The sequence below is a fragment of the Lissotriton helveticus genome, chromosome 4_1, assembly GCF_964261635.1.
Source record: "Lissotriton helveticus chromosome 4_1, aLisHel1.1, whole genome shotgun sequence".
Lineage (NCBI taxonomy): Eukaryota > Metazoa > Chordata > Amphibia > Caudata > Salamandridae > Lissotriton > Lissotriton helveticus.
In genome coordinates, this window is record NC_136063.1 from 397767617 (window position 1) to 397794098 (window position 26482).

Sequence of the window (26482 nt, forward strand, 5' to 3'; positions counted from 1 at the left end):
AAATGAACGAACATTCGCTGAAGCTATCCCGTCGGTCACAAACATGCAACACCGAATGACTGTGCTGGAAACCAAAGTGCGGACGCTGGAGGAAAGGGCGGAGGACGCCAAAAATCGATCATGCAGAAGCAACCTGAGAATTGTGGGCCTGCCGGAGAAAATTGAAGGCCGCATCATGGCGGACTACCTCGAGAAATGGCTCAGGGATGAAGTGGCGTCGACCGGCCTGTCGAATTTCTTTGCCCTGGAAAGGGCACACTGCGTCCCTGCCAAGCCACCTATACCAGGCGCACCGCCACGAGTGGTGATAGCAAAACTCCTCCACTACAAGGATAGGGCTCACATTCTAACTCAGGTGCGGCTCAAAGGCGACATCCAAGTGCACAACTCTGTAGTACGCATTTTCCCGGACTTCTCCCGTGAAGTACAACACCGAAGGGGATTGTACCGGGATGTGAAACAGCCTACACCAACTGAACTACAACTACGTGATGCAGTACCCGGCCACGCTGTGGGTTACCACGACGGAGGGTGCAGAGTTCTTCAGGACCCCGCAGGAGGCATCTGAATGGATAGACGGACAAGGAGGAGCAGTGCAATGTGCTTGCTGATGGGGGAAGGAGGCGAGGACTTCGCTCACGAAATCGGAAGAACGGGAAAGAGATCATGGCGCCTTCACAGGAGGAGGCACTACTAGAACGGCGGAGCACAATGCAGGTGGTGGACCTGATCATCAGAGGAACTGAAAATTCGGGTCCTCCTGAGAGCAGCGAAGAAATGGCAGACACGGGCTCGGGGAGTGGGTCCAGCGACTCTGACGCACAGAGCCTGATATTGCCAACTGTTACTCCGCAGACGGCAGACGGCATCATCTAATGGCGGGGAGCGGGAGACGGTGATGAATGCAACCAGACTGCCGTGAGACACTTCTGTTTCATCATTAAGGTACAAGGGTAGAAGTTGCCATAATGCTATTACTTGCTAAACGGAGAGTAGCGATGCATTGGGATAGCTGGCAGGCCCCTACATTAGAATGTTGGATACTGGACGCTATTTATTTTAGAGACAATTTTTTACTATATGAGGAAGAACTGCCAACTGCTTCCAAGCCCACAGTTATTTGGTAACCACTCACTGTTTACCTGCATGAACATCCTGATCTCCTTAAGAAGACTCGCTACACCCATTGTTTGATAGTTTAATGTGGTACTTCCCTGCTAAGTGTTTGCTCAATAGTGTGTCATTGGATGCTATGATGTATTGGATCTCTCATTATGGTGTACCTATTGGAATTGTTACATTGTTATGTAAGATCATCAGATTAATCAATAAAAAGAATAAAAAAATAAAGGTACAGGGGAAGACGGGGAAGCGCAGCTGAGGAGCGGTTCACTAAAGATTCAGTGGGGGGTGGTGGCCACCGAGACTGGGAGAGCACTGACGAAGGGCTACCCCGGAGATTGACTGATTAAACTGCAAGCAGTCACTTGTAGACTTTTCACACTGGTTTGGATGGGAGGGGTTTTCCTACTTATCCTGGGGAGCGGGAGTTGGAGAACATGTTTACTGTTGACAAGGGGGGGAAACCTTGAGTTGCACTGTATAAGGAATTATATGGCATGGAGAGCGGAGGGCAAGAAGAGGGCATTGCCTGGCCTGGGTAGCGGCCGATTCACCGAATCCAAAGTCAATTGTTGACGAACAACACTTTAAATGTATGATGTGGAACATTAGGGGAATGCACACAATGTCAAAGCGCCACAAGGTACACTCTTATATCAGGAGACGGGGAGCCCAGATAGCTCTCCTGCATGAAACACACCTAACACAGAAGGAAGGGCAGGCACTACACAAAAGATGTAGGGGGCAGCTCTACTACACCACCTATGCGCCTATGCGAGAGGGGCGTTAATATGGATCCAAGCGGGGGTACCGTTCCAGTTGCTAAACTCAGTGGTGGACCTGGAGGGGCGATACGTGGCAGTAAAAGGGAGACTAGAGGACTGAGAGATTAGCTTACTTAGCATCTATGCCCCCAACGTGGACCAATCTACCTTCTTTGTGACACTGAACCACAGACTAGCACAATACCTTGCGGTTACGGTTATAGCAGGGGGCGACTTCAATAGCGTGGACGATGTATTACTAGACAGGTCCCACCCCCCATGGGGACAGAGTTGGGGACTAATAGACTCATGGCGCACACTGAACCCGCAGGGGAGGGACTACTCCTACTTCTCAGCGGTCCATGAAGTACACATATGCCTAGACGCCCTCCTTAGCTCAGTAGAAGTCCAAAGCCTTGTCATAGGCAGAATATCTCGCGCGCACCATCTCGGACCACAATCCACTGATACTGTCCCTGAAATGGGCACACCCACCAGCAGTGAGCCCTACATGGCGGCTCTGGCTGGACACTCTGGAAGACCAGGTCTTCAGGGGGGAGATTAGGGACAAAATAACGCACTACTTTCAAACCAACGCGGGTTCGGCTGTGTCACAGAATGTAGAGTGGGATGCGTTCAAGGTGGGCCACGGGGGTTAGGTGCGTCGTTATGCGTGAAGTTGAGGAGGTGGAGTCGGCACTCAGAGAGATAGAACGCAAGAGGCCGGGATGCCCGGATTTGCATACGGCACTCTTAGACGCTTAAGAGGAAGTGGCGATGCAAAGAGAGAGACTTAGAAGCTTCGACTACAAGAAGTACTTAGAGTGCACGCATGCTGAAAGGGACAGATCAGGCTCGCACCTGGCGTGGCTGACGAACCCGACAACTAGGGTCACTCCTCTTGTAGAGATAGAGGACAAAGGGGGGACCAGACACTTTACGCCAGACAAGATTAATGAGATTTTTGCACGCTACTATGCCAACCTCTACACAAAGACATGCATATGCGAACCAGCAGAAATTAGGGAATATCTAGCTGACCTGCCATTGACAATTTTGAACCCTGAAGTGGCAGAATTACTAGGGGCTGATATTACGCAGCGGGAGATACGGGTCGCTATCAAGGGCATGGCACGAAACAAGACCCCGAGCACGGACGGCATGCCGGCCAAATTTTATGCAACATATACAGACGAGCTGACCCTCCCCAACTAGCTGCGATGTACCAGGGGGCCCGAGAGTTGGGAGAACTGCCCGAGAGTGCCAGAGAAGCCCTTATTATCCCCATACCTAAGCCCGGGAAGGAACCTCATGACTATACGGCCTACAGGCCACTGTCCAACATGAATATGGATTATAAAATCCTAAGTAAAATCCTAGCAACGAGTCTCCTGTTGCACATGCCCCTATTGGTGCACGCATACCAGGCAGGATTTATCCCAGGGTGGAACACAGCCATAAACATCCGGCGGCTCCTGGCAGTAATGGACTCGGATGGGTATGACAAACTAGCAGCGGCAGTGTTCGCAGTAGATATTGAAAAGGCGTTTGACAGCCTGGAGTGGCAATATTTATATGAGGTCTTAACCAGGATCGGCCTGGGTGAAGGATTCCTGACATGGGTGTGGCTCCTTTACACGTCCCCTTTGGCCCACATGTGCACTGAGAGGATTATTTCAACCAGACTGAGGGTGAAGAGAGGCACGAGGCAGGAATGCTCCCTCTCCCCGCTCCTGTTTGCCCTGGCTATGGAGCCACTGGCGAGCAGGGCCAGGAGTGGCCAGGACTACGGGGGCTTGGCGACGGTGACAGGGCAGCACTTTATTGTATTATATACGGATGACCTCCTGATATTCTTGCACAACACGGCAGAGGAGTTGCAGGGCGCGCACAGCATGCTGGTTCGTTTCAGCACTATGTCTGGTCTCAGGGTCAACTGGCAAAAATCTAGCCTATACCCATTGGCACCCGATACCCCCCCCCACTGCTTACGCTAGAACAACTGCGCTGGGAGCCCAACTGCTTGCAGTCCCTCGGAGTTCAAATATATCAAAGTGCGGCAGATCTGTTGGATGGTAATGTAGGAAGGGCTATGAGGGTGGCAAAAACAGCAATGGACTTCTGGGGAACGCTTCCGCTATCCGTGGCTGGAAGGGTGGCAGTCCTGAAAATGGTGACACTACCGCGTTTACTATACTATTTCGGAACGCTGCCGGTATGGATTCTGCTAGCAATGTTCAAGGAGCTAGACTCAAAGATTACATCATTTATCTGGGGTACAGGCAGACAAAGGGTGACACTGACAATGTTGAGATGCCCCACGGCAGAAGGAGGACTGGCGGTACCTGACCTCGAGGCCTACTACCTAACAGCACAACTATACTGGCTAATACAGTATCTAGCGGCAGATCGAAACCCGGACAGGGAGCAGTGTTCTACTGTACCCGACACGGCCACGCTGGCGAGAATCCTCCTTCTGGAGCTGTCCCGTATTGCAAACATTCTGGGGGGAACTCAGACATATCATAAGCGACCTGATCGACAAAGAACTCCCACAGACCCCACAACATTTCCTCTTAGGGTGGTTCCCTCACACAGCCAGAAACTGGGTGACAGGAAAGTTTCAGGATCTTGCCTATATTTTAGCTGAGTGGGAGATAGCCAAGAACTGGAAGGCGCCGGGCGGGCCGAGACTCACTACCTGGAGGAAAGAGCTCGAAAGATGGGGGGCGGAAGGGAGACTGCTACTTTGAGAGGCCAGCAAGGGAATAGGCAGGATAGAGAAAGCCAGGGCCTGGGAGGCTCTTGTGGGGGAACTAGTGGCAGCTGACGCAGACACTAACAGCGAGGGGAACACCCCAAGGGTGGCAACACCGGACTCGGGCGACGGGCAAGAGGAGCAACCAGCCCCACACACCTGTGAGAAACAGCATGACAATAGCCGCTTGCTAGGGCCCTAGAACCTGACCACCTCTTCCCATACACCTTCCACATTTCAACTATTAGCAAGCAACTCAAAGGGGAGGAGGGATAGTTTTGTTGGGAAAGGGTTATGATGAAGGCACATCATAGACTGAACCAGGATAATTCCAATTGTATGCACTGTCAATGTATAAATGTCAATAAAATATGGTTTAAAAAAATAAATAAACCTCGCCGTGCTTCAGGTGAGTTGCAAGGCCCGAATCAAAATCCTTAAACTCTTACAAATATCTGGAGGCAGAGGTGTCCCCATATACATTTATTTCTCCCTCGTACACCTAACTGCTGCCACATAATCTTACCATACTTTACGATTTTTGAGTCGGAAGGCAATCACTTTAGTGTCTATGACCCAAAATTCCATAACCAACTCGCACACTCTTGCAGCCATGTTGTCTCTCAAGGCCTCCAATTGGGCCTAAAAAGTGTGCTTCTTTAAACAACTGTATGATACAAAAGGGAATGATGGACGGAGCGTTTGAGCAAATCAAACACTCACCCCCAGTCAACTGATCTGGGTTTAATCCATCACCATTCTTTAGCTCACTCAGCCACCCCAGTTCAGACATGGCCATATGCAAATCAGTCTGACCCTGTGCCTCAAGGGAACAGTCCAGCCCGAACTGCCAAGCCATGTCTTCCCTGGACCGGAAACAAGCATTCTGGGACCGGTTTTGGATTCATAATCCTCATCAGCCAGGCTATCTTGAATCCAGTGGCCAAGTAAGCAAGGGACTCACGTCTGAGCATACCCTGCCAACTTAGGGTGAACAAAGCGATACAAAAGGGAATGATGGACGGAGCGTTTGAGCAAATCAAACACTCACCCCCAGTCAACTGATCTCACTTTGCCACTGGATTCACGCAAGCCTGGCTGAAGACGGCTGGAATGCCAGAAACCGGTCCTAGGAAGCTTGATTCCGGTCCAGGGAAGGCATGGCTTGGCAGTTCGGGCTGGATTGTTCCCATGAGGCACAGGGTCAGACTGATTTGCATATGGCCATGTCTGAACTGGGGTGGCAGAGTGGGCTAAAGAACGGTGATGGATTCAACCCAGATCTCTTGACTGGGTGTGAGTGTTTGATTGGTTCGGATGGTCCGTCCATCACCACCCCCTTTTGTACCGCTTTGTTGCCATAAGTTGGCAGGGTATGCTCAGACGTTGAGTCCCTTGCTCACTTTGCCACTGTATTCAAGCAAGCCTGGCTGAAGACGGCTGGAATGCCAGAAACCGGTCCTAGGAAGCTTGATTCCGGTCCAGGTAAGGCATGGCTTGGCAGTTCGGGCTGGACTGTTCCCATGAGGCATAGGGTCAGACTGGTTTGCATATGGCCATGTCTGAACTGGGGTGGCAGAGTGGGCTAAAGAACGGTGATGGATTCAACTCAGATCTCTTGACTGGGTGTGAGTGTTTGATTGGTTCAGATGCTCCGTCCATCACCACCCCCTTTTGTACCTCTTTAAACAACTGGGCAGTCATGCCTATGCAGATGGAGCCTACTAACTCCACTTGAGACTGCAAACAGTGTCTGGATATGCTATAACCTGGGACACTGGAATTATTCAATTATGTGGCTGCGCTGTTTTCCGCATCATTATGGATTTGCTAATTTTGCCACATAATCCATCCCCTGCTGCATAATCTGTGGATTTTAAGAAAACAAATGTCATTTCTAGCACAAACGCATCAAAAGTTACTAAAAACGCAGCTACACTTGCACTTTTCTGTTGCTCATTGCTTTATTTGAGTGTGAAACTTGTACTAATGAGGGGAAACCTTTGCCCAGAAGTGTTAGCATGGGTAAAAATGTCAAAAAAATGAAGTAAAACTATCACAAAATGTGCCACATTATGCAGCATAATTAGCTTTTTCTTGCTACAAGATTTAATCAACCCAGCGTCATAACTTGGTCCTCTTCTACCGCATAATTCCAGAGGCCCTGGCAAAATAACCCCTAACGTGCGTCATAGTAATAAACTGACCGGTGACTGTGTGCCGCGAAGGGCCGTTGCTGTGCATACGTCAATGTGCCCTGTTAGCTACAATGCACCTGCGGTCGTCTAGCCTCTGTGCCAGGGGCAGGTTCCCCTGGGCCTTGCGCCCTGCCCTGTTGCTGTCGGTGACAGCCTTAAGGCTCCTCTGAGCGGGGTCAGCCCAGAAGCCTTCTGTGTGTCAAATATTTGATTAATTTCTTCAGCGGTGGACGGGATGGCAGGAAAAGGGGAGAAGGGGAGGGGAGACTTCTATCAACTCAAAGTCAGTCCATGAAAGAGGGCACAGCCCCGCAAGGAGTGCTGGACTTCTAAACACTTACTGCGCACTTCAAGGTACGGCTCCGAGCGGGGCTGAGGAGACGCAATGGATGTCCGTGACAGAGCACTGACAAGGAACAGGGCGAGGTAATGTTACACTATTAGAGAAGAGAAGGAGAAAATAAAGAGAGAGAAGAAGAAAAGACATGAAATGAAATGAAGGACCAGTGAGTGCGAAGGCACGGTAGGTAGGCATGACGACAAAGGGATGGAAGGACCGAATGTTTAAGGGCACTTTAAAGGTTAAGGGGCACGATCCGTTAGTACAGAAACAGAGATAGTTTTTAATTGGTAACCTTTAAAGGGCCATGTTTCACAACATTGCCACGAGATCCCAGGAGCCTGCTATGACTCTGCACTGGTATGACTCAAGAACAAAGTAGTGACTCCGGAAGAAAGGTGTCAAAGTGTCAGCATCAGCATTTAAACTTAAGATATTTAAAGCGAGGGTGCCGCTATTGGAAGCAAAAGTAAATAAATACAAAAAAGGCATGCAGCTGCTGTAGGCAATCGCAAGTTACAAAAGAATAGCACGGCAGTCATTAGTGTTGAGGCTGCCGCACTGTTAAACAAGCTGTCGCCGATCCACGCAAATGAAAAAATGTGCTTACTGACTAAATTGAAGGAGACAGTCTAACGCAGCAAGTAAACGATCCAGTCCTGATGGGTGGTCCCAAAAGGACACAGGGCGGTAACAAGGAGGGACTAAGAAGCCTCATTTACAATCGGAAGCCAGCATTTACCATGGACGATGACGCCAGCCAATTAAAAAGATGGGCGGGGCTTCCACTCCACTTCTAAAACATACCCTAATACAATATGCCTCAAAGAGCGAGGAGCGCATGCGCGCTGCAACACTAGGCGAGACCTAAAAAAGAAGTGGGGGAACTAACCTAGTTTGCAGTATGCAAGTGACATCATGGCGAGTGCGACATCACACATGGCATCCCAGGAGTTGACGTCATAGAAAGTGGCATCACAAGCCACGACTTTACAGGAAGGGGCATCTCAAGAAGTGACATCAGATCTGAAGCCCTCACATATACGTTTAGTAGGTCTTTTGTGTGTACGTTTGAGCGCATTGAGAGGATAATACCGCAGTGAGCTATGAAAGATGATATGTGACTTCTACATCTGGCAATCCCCCAGCTTTATGTAACATATCCTGTACATTCACTTACAAACGTATATAATTTATTGTACATGTAAAATGCACATGTTGATGTAAAGCGCTCTGACACCTTCATTGGGATGAGTAGGGCTATACTAGAAAAAATAGTGGTACTTAAATTATTTCAACACCTCCTCAGGGGAAGTAAGCTCTAGATAAATGCAATTTGCTTTGTGTAAATACTGGGAAAGGCCAACACATCTGATATTCTTACAGTGCATGAATATCTCCTAAACGGGGACTGAAAAAAGTGAAAAGCTGCCTTTCTTAAGTATGTGTGGAGTGCTAAAAAGGTGTGAACCTTTGTTTCCCCTCCGCTTCATTTGCATTAGGTGTGAGGCTCCTGACTGCTCCCAGCCAAGATGACCCCTAGAAGTCGTTCTTTGTTATGGGCTCAGCAGGAGTCTGAAACAAGAATGCCCCGTCCTGCCTGCACGTTGTTGCTTGTTGCAGATGGAAAACAGACAACATGCAGAAGCTGCTGAAAGTGTCCCGGTGTTTGGAAATGAGTTACTTTTGCATCTTGAAATTTACAAATATGTAAACTATTCATAATGATTTATGACCCGCGAGAGGCATGTGTAAATGATTGAATTGATTGAGCCTTGTTACTCCGCAGGGTGCCTAAATAAATCTTTTGACAGAAAAAGGGATTGATGGTTGAGAAGCTTGACTGCATGGGTGAGCAACTGTTACAGTCCCTCTTCCCACATGCATACCTGTCCCAGCTACAGCAGACACAACACCACCTTTTCAACTCACATCATCAACCATTCCAACATTGCTTTGTGCAAATGAGCCTGTGTCTGTGAGCTGTGTGTGCAGGGGTGTAGTCTCACCCAATTGGCACTGTTGCTGGAGTGCTAAGGGCAATAGTACATCCCATACCATGGTCTGGTAGTCAAATTGAAAACAGAAATTTTGTATTAGCAATCAAACAATATGAAGAGTCATATGTAAATGGACATCAGACTCCACACATGGTATTATGCCGCAGGAAATGCAGTAATACTTTTCATTTACCTCAGCTAAGCACTTTCGGGCGGGATGAGGGCAGCCTGTTAAGCCCTGTAAATAGTCCCTTGCCTTGCGGATCATTGGGAAAAAGCTAGAACACCATATAGCCAGTACCTATGCATACACATGTCATTGCAAAGGCATTTCACTCAGCTGACTGCTCCTCCAAAGATTATCCTGGTCTTCATCTTATCTCATCCTGCTTCTCCCTGGCCGATGGGGTCTCTGCCGCTTCTCCTGCCCTCTTCTGCGTACTCTACCCTAGACAAATCTAACACTGTCACCACGCATACAACTCCTGTCACAGGCTTTTACTGTAGCCACGAATAAGCGTGTAACACCTTTAACCACACACAAAGCCTTCCGCACACTGTCATCATTGCAGCAGTCACAAGTTACACCACACTGTGCTGGACTGGCCTCTGGGGCAATCAGGCTTTGCCTGAAGGGCTGATCTGACAAGTCACTGTATGGGCCGGTTTTTGGATTGTGGGCTTGTTCTATTGTCTGGTGAGCTGGTTTTTAGGCCTGGCATTAGCCAAGACCTTCAGATGTTACTAAAATGATATGTATAATATACTGAAAGATGCTTTCAGACACCTCTCTTCATCCACTCTTCCGTTTGTATGTCATTCACTTTTGCTTCCACCCACTACAGCATACAGCATGGAGCAGTGGTGCAGCCTAATTCAGTCAGTGGTTAACTACACTTTGACTGCAATTTGCTCTTTCACATTGAGCACATCTGTAGACAAGGTAGCTCCCTTCAGTGCAAGAATTTGTGTTGTTACTTAATAAATACTTTAGTCCTGTCTTTGTGTTTAGAGCCTGTTGTGATAGCAGGATGTTTTCTGCCAAATGTGAGCACAAGGCCCATTCCAACTTTATCAGTCCCCGTCTCCTTGCAGAGCTGTTGTAAAATCCTTTTAGGATGCCCTTTGTTCGTCTGACTGTTGGTATTTCACAGAGTAGCAGATTGTCCAGAGAGAAAACTGTCCTTTATTGTATTTAATTTGCAGCACTTGTAACACTGTTTCTTTCGCTCCTTCATTCTTTTTCTTTCTTTTCTTCTTTTTTGCTACCTTTCCCTCATCTTCGTTCTTTCCTTCCTTTTGATTTTTTTCCTTTCTTTCTTCTTTCCTTCTTTTTTCTAGCTTTTTTCTCTTGCCTTTATTTCATTTTCTTTCTTTTTAATTTTTTTCTTTATTTCCTTCTTTTTTTTCTATTTTCCTCCCTTCTTTTCATTTTCTTTCTTTCCTTCTTTCTTGTCTTCCTTCTTGCACTCGTTCATTCCTTCTCTTTCTTGCCTTCTTTCCTTGCTTCCTTCTTGTGTTCTTTCCTTCCTTCTTTCCTTCCTTTTTCCATTATTTCCTTCCTGCTCTTTTCTTATTTCCTTCTTTCTTTCCTACTTTCTTTCTTAGAACGATTGGTTTCTTATGTTTGTTTTAGCCAAGACCTTTTGATTTTTAACTAAAATATGTATAAAAGATAATTACTTATACGGGTTTTCATTCACACTGCATCCGTTCATCTTTGATTGTGTCTACCCACTTGAACATGCATTAAGGGGCAATCAATCCACTTTAGTCATTGGCTGACTTCACTATGGATTACAGCATATTGTCCTTTCACATGAAGCACATCCCACACAAAGTTGTTCCTTTCAGTACCAGGGAGTACTAGGGTAATGTGTGGCTTTTTTAAAACAAAAAAAACTTTTTGCCTTCAGTCAATTTTGGGGGGTTTAGATTGATGAAAGTACAGCAGCTTTCCGAAAAAATAACATTTAGCAAAAACCATGATAAAACAAAATTTGGATTTCCCAATGCTTGTTACTCTTGATTTCCCCGATATTACCACATACATTGTCTGCAGCAAGCACAAATGCATGCAGTCCCCCCTCCTAGCAAAATATTGACAAGTTCAAAACGGCCCGATTTGCAAATATGGACCACTTTTTTGGCTATCGGATTCCCTATTGTGGGCCTGTTTTATTTTGGTGCCAGACCCTATTTTCTATCTGCACACTAATTCACTACATCTTACACAACCTCTGTCCTGTCTTACATACACTCTCACATCTCCTAACCTCTTGCCGTCCTCTGCCCCAGTCAGAATTAATTCCCCTCCACCTCCCCCCTCCTAGACCTAATGGGAACCAGATTCCTTCTCCATGCAACCTTTCCCTCCACCTCACAGTGCAGGTCTGCAGCCACAGAGGCCGCTCACGCCACTGCCCCAGGCCTGTATCCGGTGGCACACACCTCCCCACAGCCGCTGGCTTGCTTTTCTCTGGCTCCAGGCAAGAGTTTTAAGAGCTGGGGAATTTTACTCTCGACTTCTGAAAGAAGAGAGCAGAATAAAATCTTAGGCGGGAGCTATACATTTCAGCTTTGCAACCAAGACAGGTATTTTTTCTTTGCACTTGGTTGCAGGTAAATACCAACAAAAGCTGCTACCTATAGCCCTATTATTGTGAAGGGGGAGAACTTTTCGTGCCACTGCAACACCTGAGTAAGAGTCTGCTTCCAAACCATCACCTACACGTTTCATATTTTGGAGTTAACAAAAGTTTCCCTGTAAGCCTAGAGTAAATGCATTGCGAGTTAGAGTGCAAGGGCTGGAGGGAGGCCTCCAGGTACTCCTCAGTTTCCCCACCTGGCTGGTGAATGGACTCACCCGGTCGGCGCCCTCCGCGTCCCTCTGCCTCAGGGACTTCTTCACTTTTTGGCTGTCCGACTCGGAGCAGGGGAGCAGCAGGCAAGCGAGGAACAGCACGCCGGCCAGGGGGGAGAGCAGCGGCATCCCGGGGAGCGGGGGTGTGAGGTGGAGCGGTCCTGCAGAGATGGAGAGGGGACCCCGCAGAAGGCACCGGAGGAGGCGAACAGGCGCTGTGATGTGATGCTACGGGTGGAGACTAGAGGCGCTGTGAGGTGACCCTGGAGGCGGGACGCGCGCTCCACAGCTGGCGGAGAGTAGAGGCGCAGTGAGCCGGCCTGGCCCCGGTGTCCTCTGCTGCTGGCAACCAATGAGTGAGGGGCGCAGCGTGGCTCAGGAGAGGCGAGGCATGTCCAGCCCCTGAACATGAGCTGTTCACCGCAGACACCGCGGCCGAGCAGAGCCAGGAACCCTCGCCCTCACTGCCGGGACACACAGCACCGCCAAGAACGGCACCAGGGCATCTAACCTCTCTCAAAGCAGCCACTGAAGAGGCGACAAAGAGGTGCTGCCGAGGTACATGGTGCGAGCATGACAAAAGGCGGCACAACTTTCTGCAGAAATAAAACTAAATACACATACTCTGTTATTGACGTGGGCCTGTGCATCCGATGCACAACAAATAGGAAAGAAAGAGCAAAAAAAGAATACGCGTGGAGAGAGGCTGAGAGGAACATACAGTACGCGAACAATAACGAATGAGCGCAAGAAAACACGAGAGGGTCGTGTAGACGCCGAGGGTCTTGAAAAGAAGGGAACAAAAGAAGCACTTTAAAGTAGTCAGTACACGTGTCATTTATTCGATTCTTTACAAAAACCAAGCCAAAAGTGGTTGAATAAGGATACATTTTAACATATGCAGTGACATACAAATATAACTCCAGAAAGTTCAGCAATGATGAAAAACAGTGTCCAACGTAGGTCAAGGACGGTGGGATGCATTCGATATTTGTACAATATAATACACTAGGCAAATTATTTCTATTTAGATTAATTGTCTGTACGTTTATCATCCAGACAATCTGGCATTGCTCCTCTGTATACCAGAGTCATGAGTTCCGAAGGTTAGACATCTGTTCCTGACTGGACAAAGCATCTGCCATTTTGTTGCAGAGGGAGAGTTTGCACTACTTCCCCACACATGCTCAACAGCTCTGTCTGGCCAGGCTCGCCGCTAGACCTTTGCCCGGTGAAAGGCAAAACACTTATGGCTATTGATATAGCGCCGCCTCTGACAGAAGTTTGAAGCCTTTCTTTGGAGAGAGATACACAGCAAAGCCACTTCGTAAAACAACAGTGCACTGTGCTGTGTTTGCCACAGATAAGCCAATTGTGCTGCTACTGTTACCAACCAAGATTTTATTTTGCAGTTTTTATTTAGCGCCAACTCGATTGGAGCGCTTTACATGGACACCAGTTACATTACACAAAGACACATTAATTTTTGGTAGGCATGGGGAGATTAAGTGATTTACCCAGAATCACATGAAGTTGAGCTGAGGCCGAAACTCAAACCTGGTTCCCCAGTTCCAAAGTCGGCAGGTCTGGTTGTTATGCCACATCCTTTTCCTCTCCAGATTCTTGGCGCCAAAGCCATTGTCCACCTTTCTTCTTAGCTGCAACACAGCCATATGCTGGATTCTATTCAAGAACAATTTTGACTCTCAGGAGGCACTGTCTCAGGATTGCTCTCATCTTTTGAAACATGTATGACTCTTGGTGCTGTGTTCTTCCATTCTAACCTTACTCTACTCACTACAGCTTTTGCTACAGCCTCCTACTCCCTTCCTGCCTTCTTGTTTGAAAGATTGTGGAGTGGGAAGACCAGCCCTCGGATGGCCAGGCTCTCTCCTCACTCGGAGAGCGCGCATGTCTCATCCACCTTTTCACCCACCATTCTCAGAGCTGCCAGCTGAGGTCCCACACAGCTCCTTCTCCCCACAGCCCGGCATTTGATGTCCATTTGCCCCACGTAGCCAAAATGAGTAGTAGATATGTTTTTCACTTTTTCTCCTATTTGGGTGAGGCACACTTGATTTGGAGAATTGAGTGTCTTGTTACATCAAGTAAATAAAAAACAAGCATTTACAATGCAACGGTCTCGCCTTTGCAAAAGTTAGAGCTGTTGGCATTGTAAATGACACATTTTTCTCAATGTGTTGTTTTTGAAAACTGATAAATAAATGACATTGCCATTTACAATGAGAATAGCTTAATCTCTCACAAATGTGATTAGTGAATAGTTGTAGTAGAGTTAGTAGTAGATAGAGCGAGTAGTATAGTGATTTGAGAGAAGAGAGTAGTAGAGAGTGAGTAGTAGAGAATGAGTAGTATAGAAGTAGACAGTAGTGGTGAGTAGAGTAGTAGAGTGACTAGTATAGAGTTAGTAGAGTTGTAGATAGTGAGTAGTAGATAGTAGAGAGTGATTAGTAGAGTGTGAGTAGAGAGTAGTAGAGAGTGAATAGTAGAGTGAGTAATAGTGAGTAGTAGAGTGGAGGGTGGAGATGGAGGGTGGAGTTTGAGTTGGAGGTTGGATGGAGGGTAGAGTTTGAGTTGGTGGGTGAATGGAGGGTGGAGTTGGAGGGTGGAGTTTGAGTTGGAGGGCAGTGGCGTCACTAGGGTTGGTGTCACCCAGTGCGGTAGCTCATGGTGTCACCCCCTCATGACTGGTGTGCAGAGCGCCAGCCCAGGGACAGCTTTATGTGACATGCACAGTTTCAATTTGTGCCCTTCCTTTCAGCTGCCGGAGTACAGAAACATAGCATCCAAGAATTAATAAACGCTCTTTGGGAATGGAAGATTAAGTATTGTATTGTAATTGCATTTATATAGCCCTTACTAGTTACTACTACCCCTGACGAGGCGTCGAAGCGCTTTTTCGGCAAGTAGCATGCTACTCCGGGACCAGTAAAACACATGCAATGTAAACAGAAGCTAAATCACAGATTTGAAATGTATCCATTGGTCAGAAATTGAGCAGTGCTCTTGACGGTAAAATTAGGGAAATGATTATTAGGCCCATAAGTGACACCAGTTGCAATGCTAACTTTTAATTACAACATGGTCTGAGACCCGGAGGGACCACCCAGTTAAACCATTGCTTTAGCAGTCTTGGGGTTTGTTTACAAGCTCCTTGCACCGTTGGTAGGTCGCATTTTCTCATATTAAAAATGGCGCGGCGCAAGGGGCTTGTAAATAAGCCCCATTGGAGTCTTACTCCCACCAAAATCACCGGAGTCATATTATGACACTCCACACAGAGGCCAAAGATTGAATGAACATACATACAGCCTGATCTAAATGCACACCTGCTCAAGTATGTTGACCCCAACTGTGCCCTGAGCACTAACTCCGACACATTCCCTTTCACAGGCACTAAATTCAGGGCCTGAGCGAGATCAGTTTGCTCGCAGAATGCACTGTAAAAAAAAGACTCGCCCTTTAAAATATACACTCGACCCGGTCATTGATTAGAAAGATGCAATCTTTTAGGAACAGCCAGCTAGTGTTTATTGAGACCCTCTATCTTTGTTTCTGCTGCCCGTTTGCGGAGTGTGCTGTTGCTTATCCCAGGAACGCCTACCTCTCGCCGGACCCGCTCCGCGGGTCCCGCATCGCTGTCTGGAGACAGGACTGCGCCGGGGGAACGTGGTTGGAGTTTCGGGGCGCTGGTCAGTCTTGCAGGGCTGCGAGCAGCGTGGTCAGGGACTCCATATCCCAGGAGTCCCTGATAGCCCGGCAGAGAACACCTGGGCCGCTCTCCCTGCAAGCTCCGCCCCCTCACCAACGGACCTAAAAGCCCTCGCCTCTACAGTCTCACTGGGACCCTCTATCTTTGTTTCTGCTGCCCGTTTGCGGAGTGTGCTGTTGCTTATCCCAGGAACGCCTACCTCTCGCCGGACCCGCTCCGCGGGTCCCGCATCGCTGTCTGGAGACAGGACTGCGCCGGGGGAACGTGGTTGGAGTTTCGGGGCGCTGGTCAGTCTTGCAGGGCTGCGAGCAGCGTGGTCAGGGACTCCATATCCCAGGAGTCCCTGATAGCCCGGCAGAGAACACCTGGGCCGCTCTCCCTGCAAGCTCCGCCCCCTCACCAACGGACCTAAAAGCCCTCGCCTCTACAGTCTCACTGGGACCCTCTATCTTTGTTTCTGCTGCCCGTTTGCGGAGTGTGCTGTTGCTTATCCCAGGAACGCCTACCTCTCGCCGGACCCGCTCCGCGGGTCCCGCATCGCTGTCTGGAGACAGGACTGCGCCGGGGGAACGTGGTTGGAGTTTCGGGGCGCTGGTCAGTCTTGCAGGGCTGCGAGCAGCGTGGTCAGGGACTCCATATCCCAGGAGTCCCTGATAGCCCGGCAGAGAACACCTGGGCCGCTCTCCCTGCAAGCTCCGCCCCCTCACCAACGGACCTAAAAGCCCTCGCCTCTACAGTCTCACTGGGACCCTCTATCTTTGTTTCTGCTGCCCGTTTGCGGAGTGTGCTGTTGCTTATCCCAGGAACGCCTACCTCTCGCCGGACCCGCTCCGCGGGTCCCGCATCGCTGTCTGGAGACAGGACTGCGCCGGGGGAACGTGGTTGGAGTTTCGGGGCGCTGGTCAGTCTTGCAGGGCTGCGAGCAGCGTTGTCAGGGACTCCATATCCCAGGAGTCCCTGATAGCCCGGCAGAGAACACCTGGGCCGCTCTCCCTGCAAGCTCCGCCCTCTCACCTATTTCCACCCCTATATACCAACGCCTACTCCTCGCTGCGCGGGAGCGCGCGGGAGCGCCGGGAGAAGCCCGGGAGAAGCCCGGGACAAGGGCGGGACCGTCTGTGGCCGTCCGGGGCCGCTGGAGGCCGGGCTGGGCCACCCTATTAACATTCTCAGCCCAGGTACTGTCCCATTGTTGGATATACTAATTGATTTGTGACTTGTGGTTTCATTGTGGGGCTGAAGGGGGGTTTTCCACTCTATGGCTTCTATAACAGGCACTTCTATGCTGCTGCCTTTAATGACAGAGACAGAACCGGCTGTCATGGGCCCTCTTGATTCTTATTTCAAACGCTTGCCACAGGATATTGACAAAGAGATTGCCCTGGCGGAAAGACGAGCTGGGCGTAGGCTCTCGATTGAGCTTTTGAAAAATCCGCCTGAAAAAAACCAAGGTTTGAACTTTCCTGCGCTGGTTACACCATTGTCATCTATTGTTCTACCAGTTACCCAGGACCCCCTCTTTGATATACCTCCCCATACTGAGCTAGTTGACAATTTTTCACCAGTTACTGTGGGAACTGGTTTGTCTGTTGAGCATTCTGGTGGATTAAGACAATCTTCTAAAAAAAATGGAGTTTTAGTAAAACCATGTGTGCATTTAGAAGTGCTTAAATCCAAGCCTGGTGTTAAAAGGAAATGGGGAGTTACTACTAAAAAAGCACAATCACAAAAACCTGTGAGAAAGCATAGGAAGTTGGGTTCCAAATCATTTTTAACCCATGTCCCTGTAACGAATGAAGTAGTAACGTCGATGGGGGAGGATATAGCAGTCCAATTAGAAGTGGACCCTTTAACTTTGGCGTCCCCTACAACATTGGCAGTCCCAGCCAACGATCCAACTCCTATAGAACTCCCGGGTTCACCCTCTCCAAACCATGATTTCCTGATAGAAGTGGGAAAAATAATGCGCTCCCTTCTGCACCCCGTAGAGCTTAGATTGCAAAAGCTAGCTGAACAACTTGACCATCTCGAACAAGCTAGCCTAGATAATTTTTTTATCATTAAATCTTTAATCAAGTCTAGCAATAGATTGGGAGATAACGGGAAGCAAACGCAGATAGCTAATAAAGATCAGGGAGTCGTGTTGGTAGATTTGCAATCCCCGCCTGCAAGCGTTACCCCTGTCCAGGAAACCGAAGGGAAGAACAGTATGAATGTATCTAATTTAATTTGCACTAAAACTATTAGTACCAGTGGGAACACCAATTCCGTTAACAATACTAATAGGGGTTGTAAGGTTAGTGTAAAAAATCCATCAAAAATAACCACCACAATTACCACACCTTTGCCGATTGGGCAGGGGAAACCTATGGCCAAAAGGCCAGGAAATGATAAAATCCCTCCTAGTAATGTTACTGGGAATAAGGTGGGGCCTATGACAAACATAGTAGTGGGTGGTGGTCCCACGAGGGATGCCCCTATCAATGGGAATGGGACCAATACTGTTGTGGCAGTGAAAAACATCCTCACACATTGCCGTGTTCCCCCAGACCAAGTACCCACAAAATCACATATAACTAAAGCTCCGACTAGGATCCCTCCAGTACAGCTCACCCCGGACTCCTACCCATATGTGGCCATACTTACCAATGTCCCACCCCTAATGGAGGGCCAAAGAGAAACTTTTGACATGCTAAAAAACAAGGCCATGCATTGGCTACGTGTCAATAGACCTCTGCCAGGGGGAGTGGACGGCCTGATAATTGGGGCAAGAAGAGTCAATTGGATAGGGAATACCCTAAAAAAGCAGGGGGGTGAGTGTATTATAATCAACTTTCAGGATCCAAGGGTGGTGGGGCTGATAACGGGTTCTGGTTGGAATATTAATATTGGAGGGATTGGGGTTGTGGACCTAACCTTCTTCTATCCGAGACCTGTTACTCTGCTAGGGGGCTGTAGGGAACTATTGAGATCTAGTCTCTGTACTGGGGTAGAGGCTGGTCCCACTGTTGTGCCCACCGTAAGAACAAACAATTGTTATACACCGGCATTCTTCCCGCAGAATGGGCAGGGTCAGATGAGGTGGGGATATTGACAGAGTTCCGACGTGCAATTCCATCGGGAGGGGGAAATGGTTGGGGGAAGTAACCCTGTTGGAAAAGTGCTAAATAATGAGGATGAAATGAGTTTAACATCGGCAACAGTGAACGTGAGTGATGGGAGTATTATTGCAAGCCCTGTGGGTTTTGTGGGCGAACTAGCTACCCCAACCACTATTTGCAGTAAGGAGGGAATAATTGTTAATTGCATAAACACTGTTATAGGAGAGGATTGTGATTGTAGGACGCTGGAAGATTTGTTGCCCATGGTATCTATTGAAAAGGGGACTTGTAGTGAAAATACCCCGGAGAGATTTCTGTCATGGAATGTGGCGGGGCTGGGGGCTAGATTATTGTCACAGCAATGGATTGATTTTGTAAGTGAGTTCGAAATGTGCCTATTCCAAGAGACGTGGGCTTGCGACCCAATATATTTCCCAGGTTACTTAAATTTTTGTATACCAGCAACGAGAGGCCCCAGGGGTAGACCCATGGGAGGCCTCGCAATTTGGATCAAGCAAAATTCAAAGGTTAAAATAAAAATGATTGATCTGGGGTGCAAGGATATACAATTATTAAGACTATCTGTGGGAAAGGGTGGCATGATAGACATTTATAATATATATGCTAGGGGCACGAGTCTTGGTAATTCTGCTACCCTAGAGGTCTTATCTGCCTCCCTCGAATCCCAGTCACTTGGTAACAGAGTAATTTTGGCTGGTGATCTGAATAGGACATTTGAGCCTCTAGAAAATACTGCATATCCAATAGGAATGGAGGAAGATGCCCTTTGGGGCATCCCAAAGTTAAACCTTGTACCTGTGAAGCGGTGGTCAAAAGACATTCTATTGTTGAATGCGATATGTCTAGAGTATGGTTTGAGGGCTCTCAATGGCAGGACAAAAAGCGACCATGGTGGCAATTGTACATTCGATAATGGACATAACAAAAGTAGGATTGATTACGTCATCTGTAGTCTTGAGTTATGGTGTGGCGTGGGCGACATGGAAATTGTGGGGAGATTAGAAAGTGACCATAACCCCCTCTGTGTCTCCCACTCATGGTGGAGGGCCGCACGAACTAACTTAGTACCAGGTAGTGGTAGCATACCTGTTATGACTAACGACTTAAGACGGGTGAGATGGCCATACGTTCTGGCCAATTTGTCGACTTTGGAGTCCATTAAATTGGAGACAGACAATGCTATTGATGCCATGATAAAAGCTGAGCCGGTAACTCCAGACTCTGTTCAACTAACAGATCTACACGACACCTTCTTCACTGTGATAAAACCGTACTTTACCAAGTTATTAAAGTCTAATAGAAAAGCACCAATCACTATGGCGACCTGGTTTAATAAACAGTGCAGGGTTGCCAGACTGGAGTTGGGCAGAGCTCTCAAAAGCAGGGCTAAGGCCTCGATTAGCGCCTGTAGGAAACACTATAATGACAGTATTCGTATGGCCAAGAAGTTGTGGGAAGAGGAATACTGGGAGGAGCTACTCGAGGCTGCAGGGCAAAAGGATTCCAGATCATTCTGGAAAATTGTGAAATGGGGAAGAGGGGGCGCCCCCAACAAACCCGACAACAATGTCGATGAGGCATTGTGGGTCGAGTATTTTAAACCCCAGTATGCTGAGAGTAGGGATTTAATGGCCACAGAACCAATCCCTATGGTATTCTGCAAGGGTGATTTATTCACATGCAAGGACGCGGAAGTCGTAATAGCAAGTTTGCAGGGGGGGAAAGCCCCGGGGCTAGATGGAATCCCCTCAGATATTTTCAAACACGAAAAGGCCCAGTGGGCAAAATACGCGACCTTGTTGGGAAATGGTCTAGCGAAAGGGGCCAAAATCCCAAATATATGGAAGGGGGCAATAATAATACCGATCTTCAAGAAAGGCGATCGGTCACTCCCGGCAAATTATAGACCAATAAGTTTGTTGGCCACCATGCAGAAAGTGGTGGGGAAGATGCTGGTTGACAAACTTATGGCTTGGGTAGATGATAACAATGCTTTATCCCCCTTCCAGGCAGGATTCAGACGTGCAACTAGTACGGTCGACCAAATCTTTCGCTTCACCATGCTGCGGTGGGGGACTGTACTCCTGGGCAAAGGCAGGCTCTATGTAGCATTTGTAGATCTCAGGGCCGCCTTTGATCTGGTGCCCAGGAGCACGCTGTGGGAGGTCCTCTATAAAATAGGGGTCCCTCCTGATTTGCTCACGCTGATAATGCGTCTGCATGAAAGTAATTATGCAAAGGTCCAGTGGGGGAGGAATGGGGAATCCACCATTAACTTCCCAGTCGAGCGGGGGGTTCGGCAGGGATGTGCTATGGCACCCCTGCTGTTCTCCCTGTTCATTAATGGCATTGTAGAAAGGATATTGGACGCACCGGTCGATGCACCTTCGTTAGCGGGCATCAGAGTTCCAATTCTGATGTTCGCTGACGACACCTTGATTGTGTCTAAAACCCCGTCAGGCCTCCAGCGAGCCTTGAACATTTTTGACTCCTTCTGCAAAGAACGGGGTCTCGAGGTTAATGTAAATAAAACCAAGTTGATGGCCTTTGGGCAAAAGTGTCATTCTCGACCCAATGTATCTTTGAACAAAATCAACCTAGAGTTGGTAAATGTTTTTACGTATCTTGGGGTCGAGATATCAAGTAAACAGGGTTGGTCACGACACATAGAGAAGGCGGTGTTGAAACACCAGCAGATCTCTGGAGCACTCAGGGTCGAGCAAGCAAAATCCAAAACCAGGCCCATAAAACCTGTTCTCATGGTTTATGACGCAAAAGCCCTGGGCGCAACCCTTTACGGGGCTGAAGTCTGGGGCTTTGAGAGTCTTACTACCCTTCAAAGATCTGAGAACAGGTTTGTGAGAGGGATAACCAGTCTCCCCCAAAGCACCCCACTTATACCGCTTGGTCTAGATTTAGGAAGAAGATCGCTCAGCGACCGCGCCCGACTGAGGCCTATCCTTTATTGGAGACGTCTATGGACAACCGTGGAAATAAGACACTACGCCGAGGGGTTTTTAGCACTAGCCAAACTTGATGTTTTCCATAAAATCACATGGCTAAAAACGTTAAGGGATGCCCTTGTAGAGCTTGGGCTCTCCAAATTGTGGGAAAACCCCCTTGGGGAAGTATTCCCTAGCAAATCCAGTATCAAAGAACTATACTGGAACCACATTGACCAAAAACTTTGGAGGAGCGTAACCTCGGAATCCTTGGGGGGTAGATTCATGGAAATTAAACAAAAACCATCCTTAGAAAAGTATTGGGACAGTATAACCGTCCCAATGGATAGGAAATTATTTTTCCAGCTAAGGGCAGGCTCCCTCCCCTTGAAGTGTATGACGTCCAGGTGGAAAACTGGAGGTAGCGCGTGTTGTCCGTCATGTGGGGCCCTCAATGAAAGCATTGCACATTTTCTTTTTGTATGTGTGGCTTATACAAACCCAAGGAAATCTTGGTTGGCTCCAGTTTGTAGGAATCTCGGTGTCCTAAGTGGTGTTGAGGGGCTAAGAATAATTTGTTCCTCCACTGAAATGTCCATTGTAGTCGGAACTGCCAAATATTTGGGGTGGGCATGGTCCTTAAGGAGGAGGGCTTTATCTACTAAGGTGTTCTGAATTTTACATTCTCCTAATATCCTATGTACGATTTCTTCTTGCAGATAGCAACTGGGAGACTTATATGAATTTTAACTTCAAAATGTGGTTAACATGTATGGCATGAGTTTTTATTGTGTAAATTTGGGAATGGTCCGTAACGCGGAGGTTTCTACATTGTAACATGCATTTAGTTACCGCACATTATGAAAAAGCTTATTTTAACTTCTATTGATAAATGATTTTTATGTTTGTGTATCATGTACTTTTAACTACAAATTAATTGTTACAGAATGTTTGATGTTTTTAAGAAATGTATATAATCTATATGTGTGCTTTTATGAGTGTATAACTCGAATAAAGCTTTTTCTACCTAGCTGAGTCCTGCTGCTTAGTAGCATGATTGCATCTTGAAGGCTAATAAATATACAGTCTGTACTTTAGCATTAGATAACTAAACGTAAAGCTGTAGAGCATAATACTTCATGCCAAATCTTAAAACAAACCTAATGTCACGAATCATGATAGTTATAAAACAGCATGAGCATCGGTGTTTACCTTGATGCTGAGTGCGTTGAGAGACACCGACTATTCAGTATCTCAAGAATCGCTGCTCAGGCTCTTCCAGCAGGGTCTCTGCTGACAACAGGTTGCATCGTTAGCAGGGCTCCCTGTAACTTTAGAGGCACTCACTTTGAGGATGCGCGCGGCAATTCGAAAGGTCTGTCTCGTGGCTGCAACTACTCCCTCAGCAAATGCAGTCCTGGAACCATGAGGCGCAGCAGGTGCACAGATAGTGTCCGTGCCAGTGGCAGTCGAGTCCTACCCCAGCTCCGGCCCGCCGCTTCTGACTGACGCAAGGTCACAATGCAGCACCCAGGATAGTGTGCTGCATGGATAAATACGTGTAAGGTCCCAAAGGCGACGAAACAGATTGCATTGCAAATGCTTGCTTCTTTTAAATTCCTGTTCACCGGTGATCCAATCTGTTTCCGTAGGTTTTTGCCCTAAACTGACAGTTGAAACGTCAGTACAAATGTTCATGGGACTTGTGCAAAAACATGGAAGCTGGTCCTATTCATAGTGCGACTCACCCAACTAGTTCACACCTGATGTGGAGCAGCTCGCGGGTGGCATGAGCAAGTTGACTACCTTCAGCAGGCCGGGCTCCCATAAACAATAGATTTCCACATTGTGTGCTTTAGAGCTCTTATGTTCCGTCTTGACAGCATATATATTTGAACTTCACACACCAATAAAGCAGGTATGCACTGGGTTCACGAAAAATAGCAAACCTGCGGTTCCTGCACAGGATGGTGTTTAAGCTCAATGCTACTCTCACAGAAAGAGATGAAATGCACGGCAAATTCGTTCCGTAAATCTCCTTTGCGTCCTGCCTCCACTTCAAAAGGAAATTTATCTCGGTTTTAAACTATTTGAAATAGCTGCAATGATTTATATCAGCTGTGTATGCAAAATACTCTCCAGTGAAAGTGGAACAGGGCTGGCGTCACATCCCCCCACCACGGCGCCACAGAGCCTGCAACGCAACGACTCTGCTGAGGGCAGGCCCCGCCCCCCGCCTGAGAGTCTCCAGGCAGCAGAGGACATATCGTAAGTTTGTAGCACGGCCCAGAGAGATTTTTAACTGTTATCGAGCCTGAGCTGGCAAGTGAAGCTTGCCGGCCCGGGCTCATGCTCAGGTGTCAGATGTGCTAGAAAATGAAATGCGTTAGCTTAGCGTCACGTCCTATGTGATACTTGGCAGGCCTGCACGGTGTCACCCCAGGTGAGGGTGTCACCCGGTGCGGACCGCACCCCCCGCACCCCCCTAGTGACGCCACTGTTGGAGGGTGGAGTTTGAGTTGGAGGGTGGAGTTTGAGTTGGAGTGTGGAGTTGGAGGATGGAGTTGGAGGATGGTGGAGTTGGATGGTGGAGTTGGAGGGTGGAGTTGGGGAGTGGAGTTGGAGGGTGGATGGAGGGTGGATGGAGGGTGGAGTTTGAGTTGGAGGGTGGAGTTTGAGTTGGAGGGTGGAGTTGGAGGGTGGGGTTTGAGTTGGAGGGTGGAGTTGGAGGGTGGAGTTTGAGTTGGAGGGTGGAGTTTGAGTTGGAGGGTGGAGTTTGAGTTGGAGGATGGAGTTTGAGTTGGAGGGTGGAGTTTGAGTTGGAGGGTGGAGTTTGAGTTGGAGGGTGGAGTTGGAGTGTGGAGTTGGAGGATGGAGTTGGCGGATGGGTGGAGGGTGGAGTTGGAGAGTGGGGGTGGATGGAGGGTGGAGTTTGAGTTGGAGGGTGGGGTTTAAGTGGAGGGTGGAGTTGGAGGGTGGAGTTTGAGTTGGAGGGTGGAGTTTGAGTTGGAGGGTGGAGTTTGAGTTGGAGGATGGAGTTTGAGTTGGAGGGTGGAGTTTGAGTTGGAGGGTGGAGTTTGAGTTGGAGGGTGGAGTTTGAGTTGGAGGATGGAGTTTGAGTTGGAGGGTGGAGTTTGAGTTGGAGGGTGGAGTTTGAGTTGGAGGGTGGAGTTGGAGTGTGGAGTTGGAGGATGGAGTTGGCGGATGGGTGGAGGGTGGAGTTGGAGAGTGGGGGTGGATGGAGGGTGGAGTTTAAGTTGGAGGGTGGAGTTTGAGTTGGAGGGTGGAGTTGGAGGGTGGGGTTTGAGTGGAGGGTGGAGTTGGAGGGTGGAGTTTGAGTTGGAGGGTGGAGTTTGAGTTGGAGGGTGGAGTTTAAGTTGGAGGGTGGAGTTTAAGTTGGAGGGTGGAGTTGGAGGTTGGAGTTGGAGGGTGGAGTTGGAGTTGGAGGGTGGAGTTGGAGGGGGAGGGTGGAGTTGGAGGGTGGATGGAAGGTGGCGTTTTCAGTTGGAGGGTGGAGTTTGAGTTGGGGGTGGAGTTGGGGGTGGAGTTGGAGGGTGGAGTTGGAGGGTGGAGTTTGAGTTGGAGGGTGGAGTTGGAGTTGGAGGGTGGAGTTTGAGTTGGAGGGTGGAGTTGGAGGGTAGAGTTTGAGTTGGAGGGTGGAGTTGGAGGGTGGAGGTGGAGTTGGAGGGTAGAGTTGGAGTTGGAGGGTGGAGTTGGAGTTGGAGGGTGGAGTTGGAGAGTGGAGGGTGGAGTTGGAGGGTGGAGTTTGAGTTGGAGGGTAGAGTTGGAGGGTGGAGTTGGAGGGGGAGGGTGGAGTTGGAGGGTCTGTCTCCAATCCAACGCATAGCCCAGTCAGCCTTTTTAACACAAGGTAGGGTTTCAATGGCATTGAACAGAAACTCCCTTTCTTTGGAATCCTTAATGTAGGTATCGATGAGGAGACAGTACATTTCGGAGTGAATGTTCTCCATAGCAATTTGAAAACCATAAAAACAACGGGCTTCTGTGACTTGCACTTCTTGACTAAAACGTTATCTCCCTAGGTCGGTGTATCGGCGGATCGCAATCCCTGCTGCCTACAGACAGGCAGGTCGGGCACGAGCAGCACAGGAGCGCACAGACATAAAACATGTTGACATCTCCCCCCCAGCCCTCCCTCCACGCAAGTTTTGTGTCATATAAAAAAGGGATGGCGAGCCAAACTTACCGCGTGCAGCTTGCACCTGAGCGCTAGCGCATGGGGCTGGCCGGATGGGCGGCCCCTCACGCCTCGGGCGGAAGCAGCTCCATGGGACTCGGGGGCTGCTACCCGCCGGCTGTCGCTCAAGCCTCCCCGGCGCCCCTGGGCAGGGCTGCGCGCAGCATCGTACAATGGAGGAGGAGAGCGAGGAGGCGGAACGGGAGGCGCTGCGGCGGCGGACTGCGGCGCGCCCCGCACTTGCCATGAACAGAATGACATGACGCCCAGGCAGGCAGCTCCGCTCTGCCCCCGGGTGCCCCGCGTCAAAGGCCCTCCCTGTTTCACCTTGCTTCAGCACCAGACAGCCGGCCAGTGTGGAGATCTGCTGGGAGAAGGACACGGGCGAGATGCTACCTCAGACGCACCAGACAGGGCGCCACTGTGGCCAGAGCAGGGGACT

At 48.7% G+C, this 26482-nt stretch overlaps 1 protein-coding gene across 2 annotated transcripts in view; it reads right to left on the reverse strand.

Annotated features, from left to right (window-relative positions):
• CTHRC1 (collagen triple helix repeat containing 1) overlaps positions 1–12324 on the reverse strand; it is a 158184-nt gene extending 145860 nt beyond the window's left edge. The window contains exon 1 of one of the 2 annotated variants that reach the window (XM_078686902.1): positions 12028–12324. In XM_078686902.1, coding sequence (XP_078543028.1) covers positions 12028–12174 — 147 coding nt within the window. In that variant the 5' untranslated portion in view covers positions 12175–12324. The remainder of the gene's footprint in view (positions 1–12027) is intronic. The other variant, XM_078686903.1, reaches the window with a different exon arrangement.
• Positions 12325–26482: the final 14158 nt, after the last annotated feature.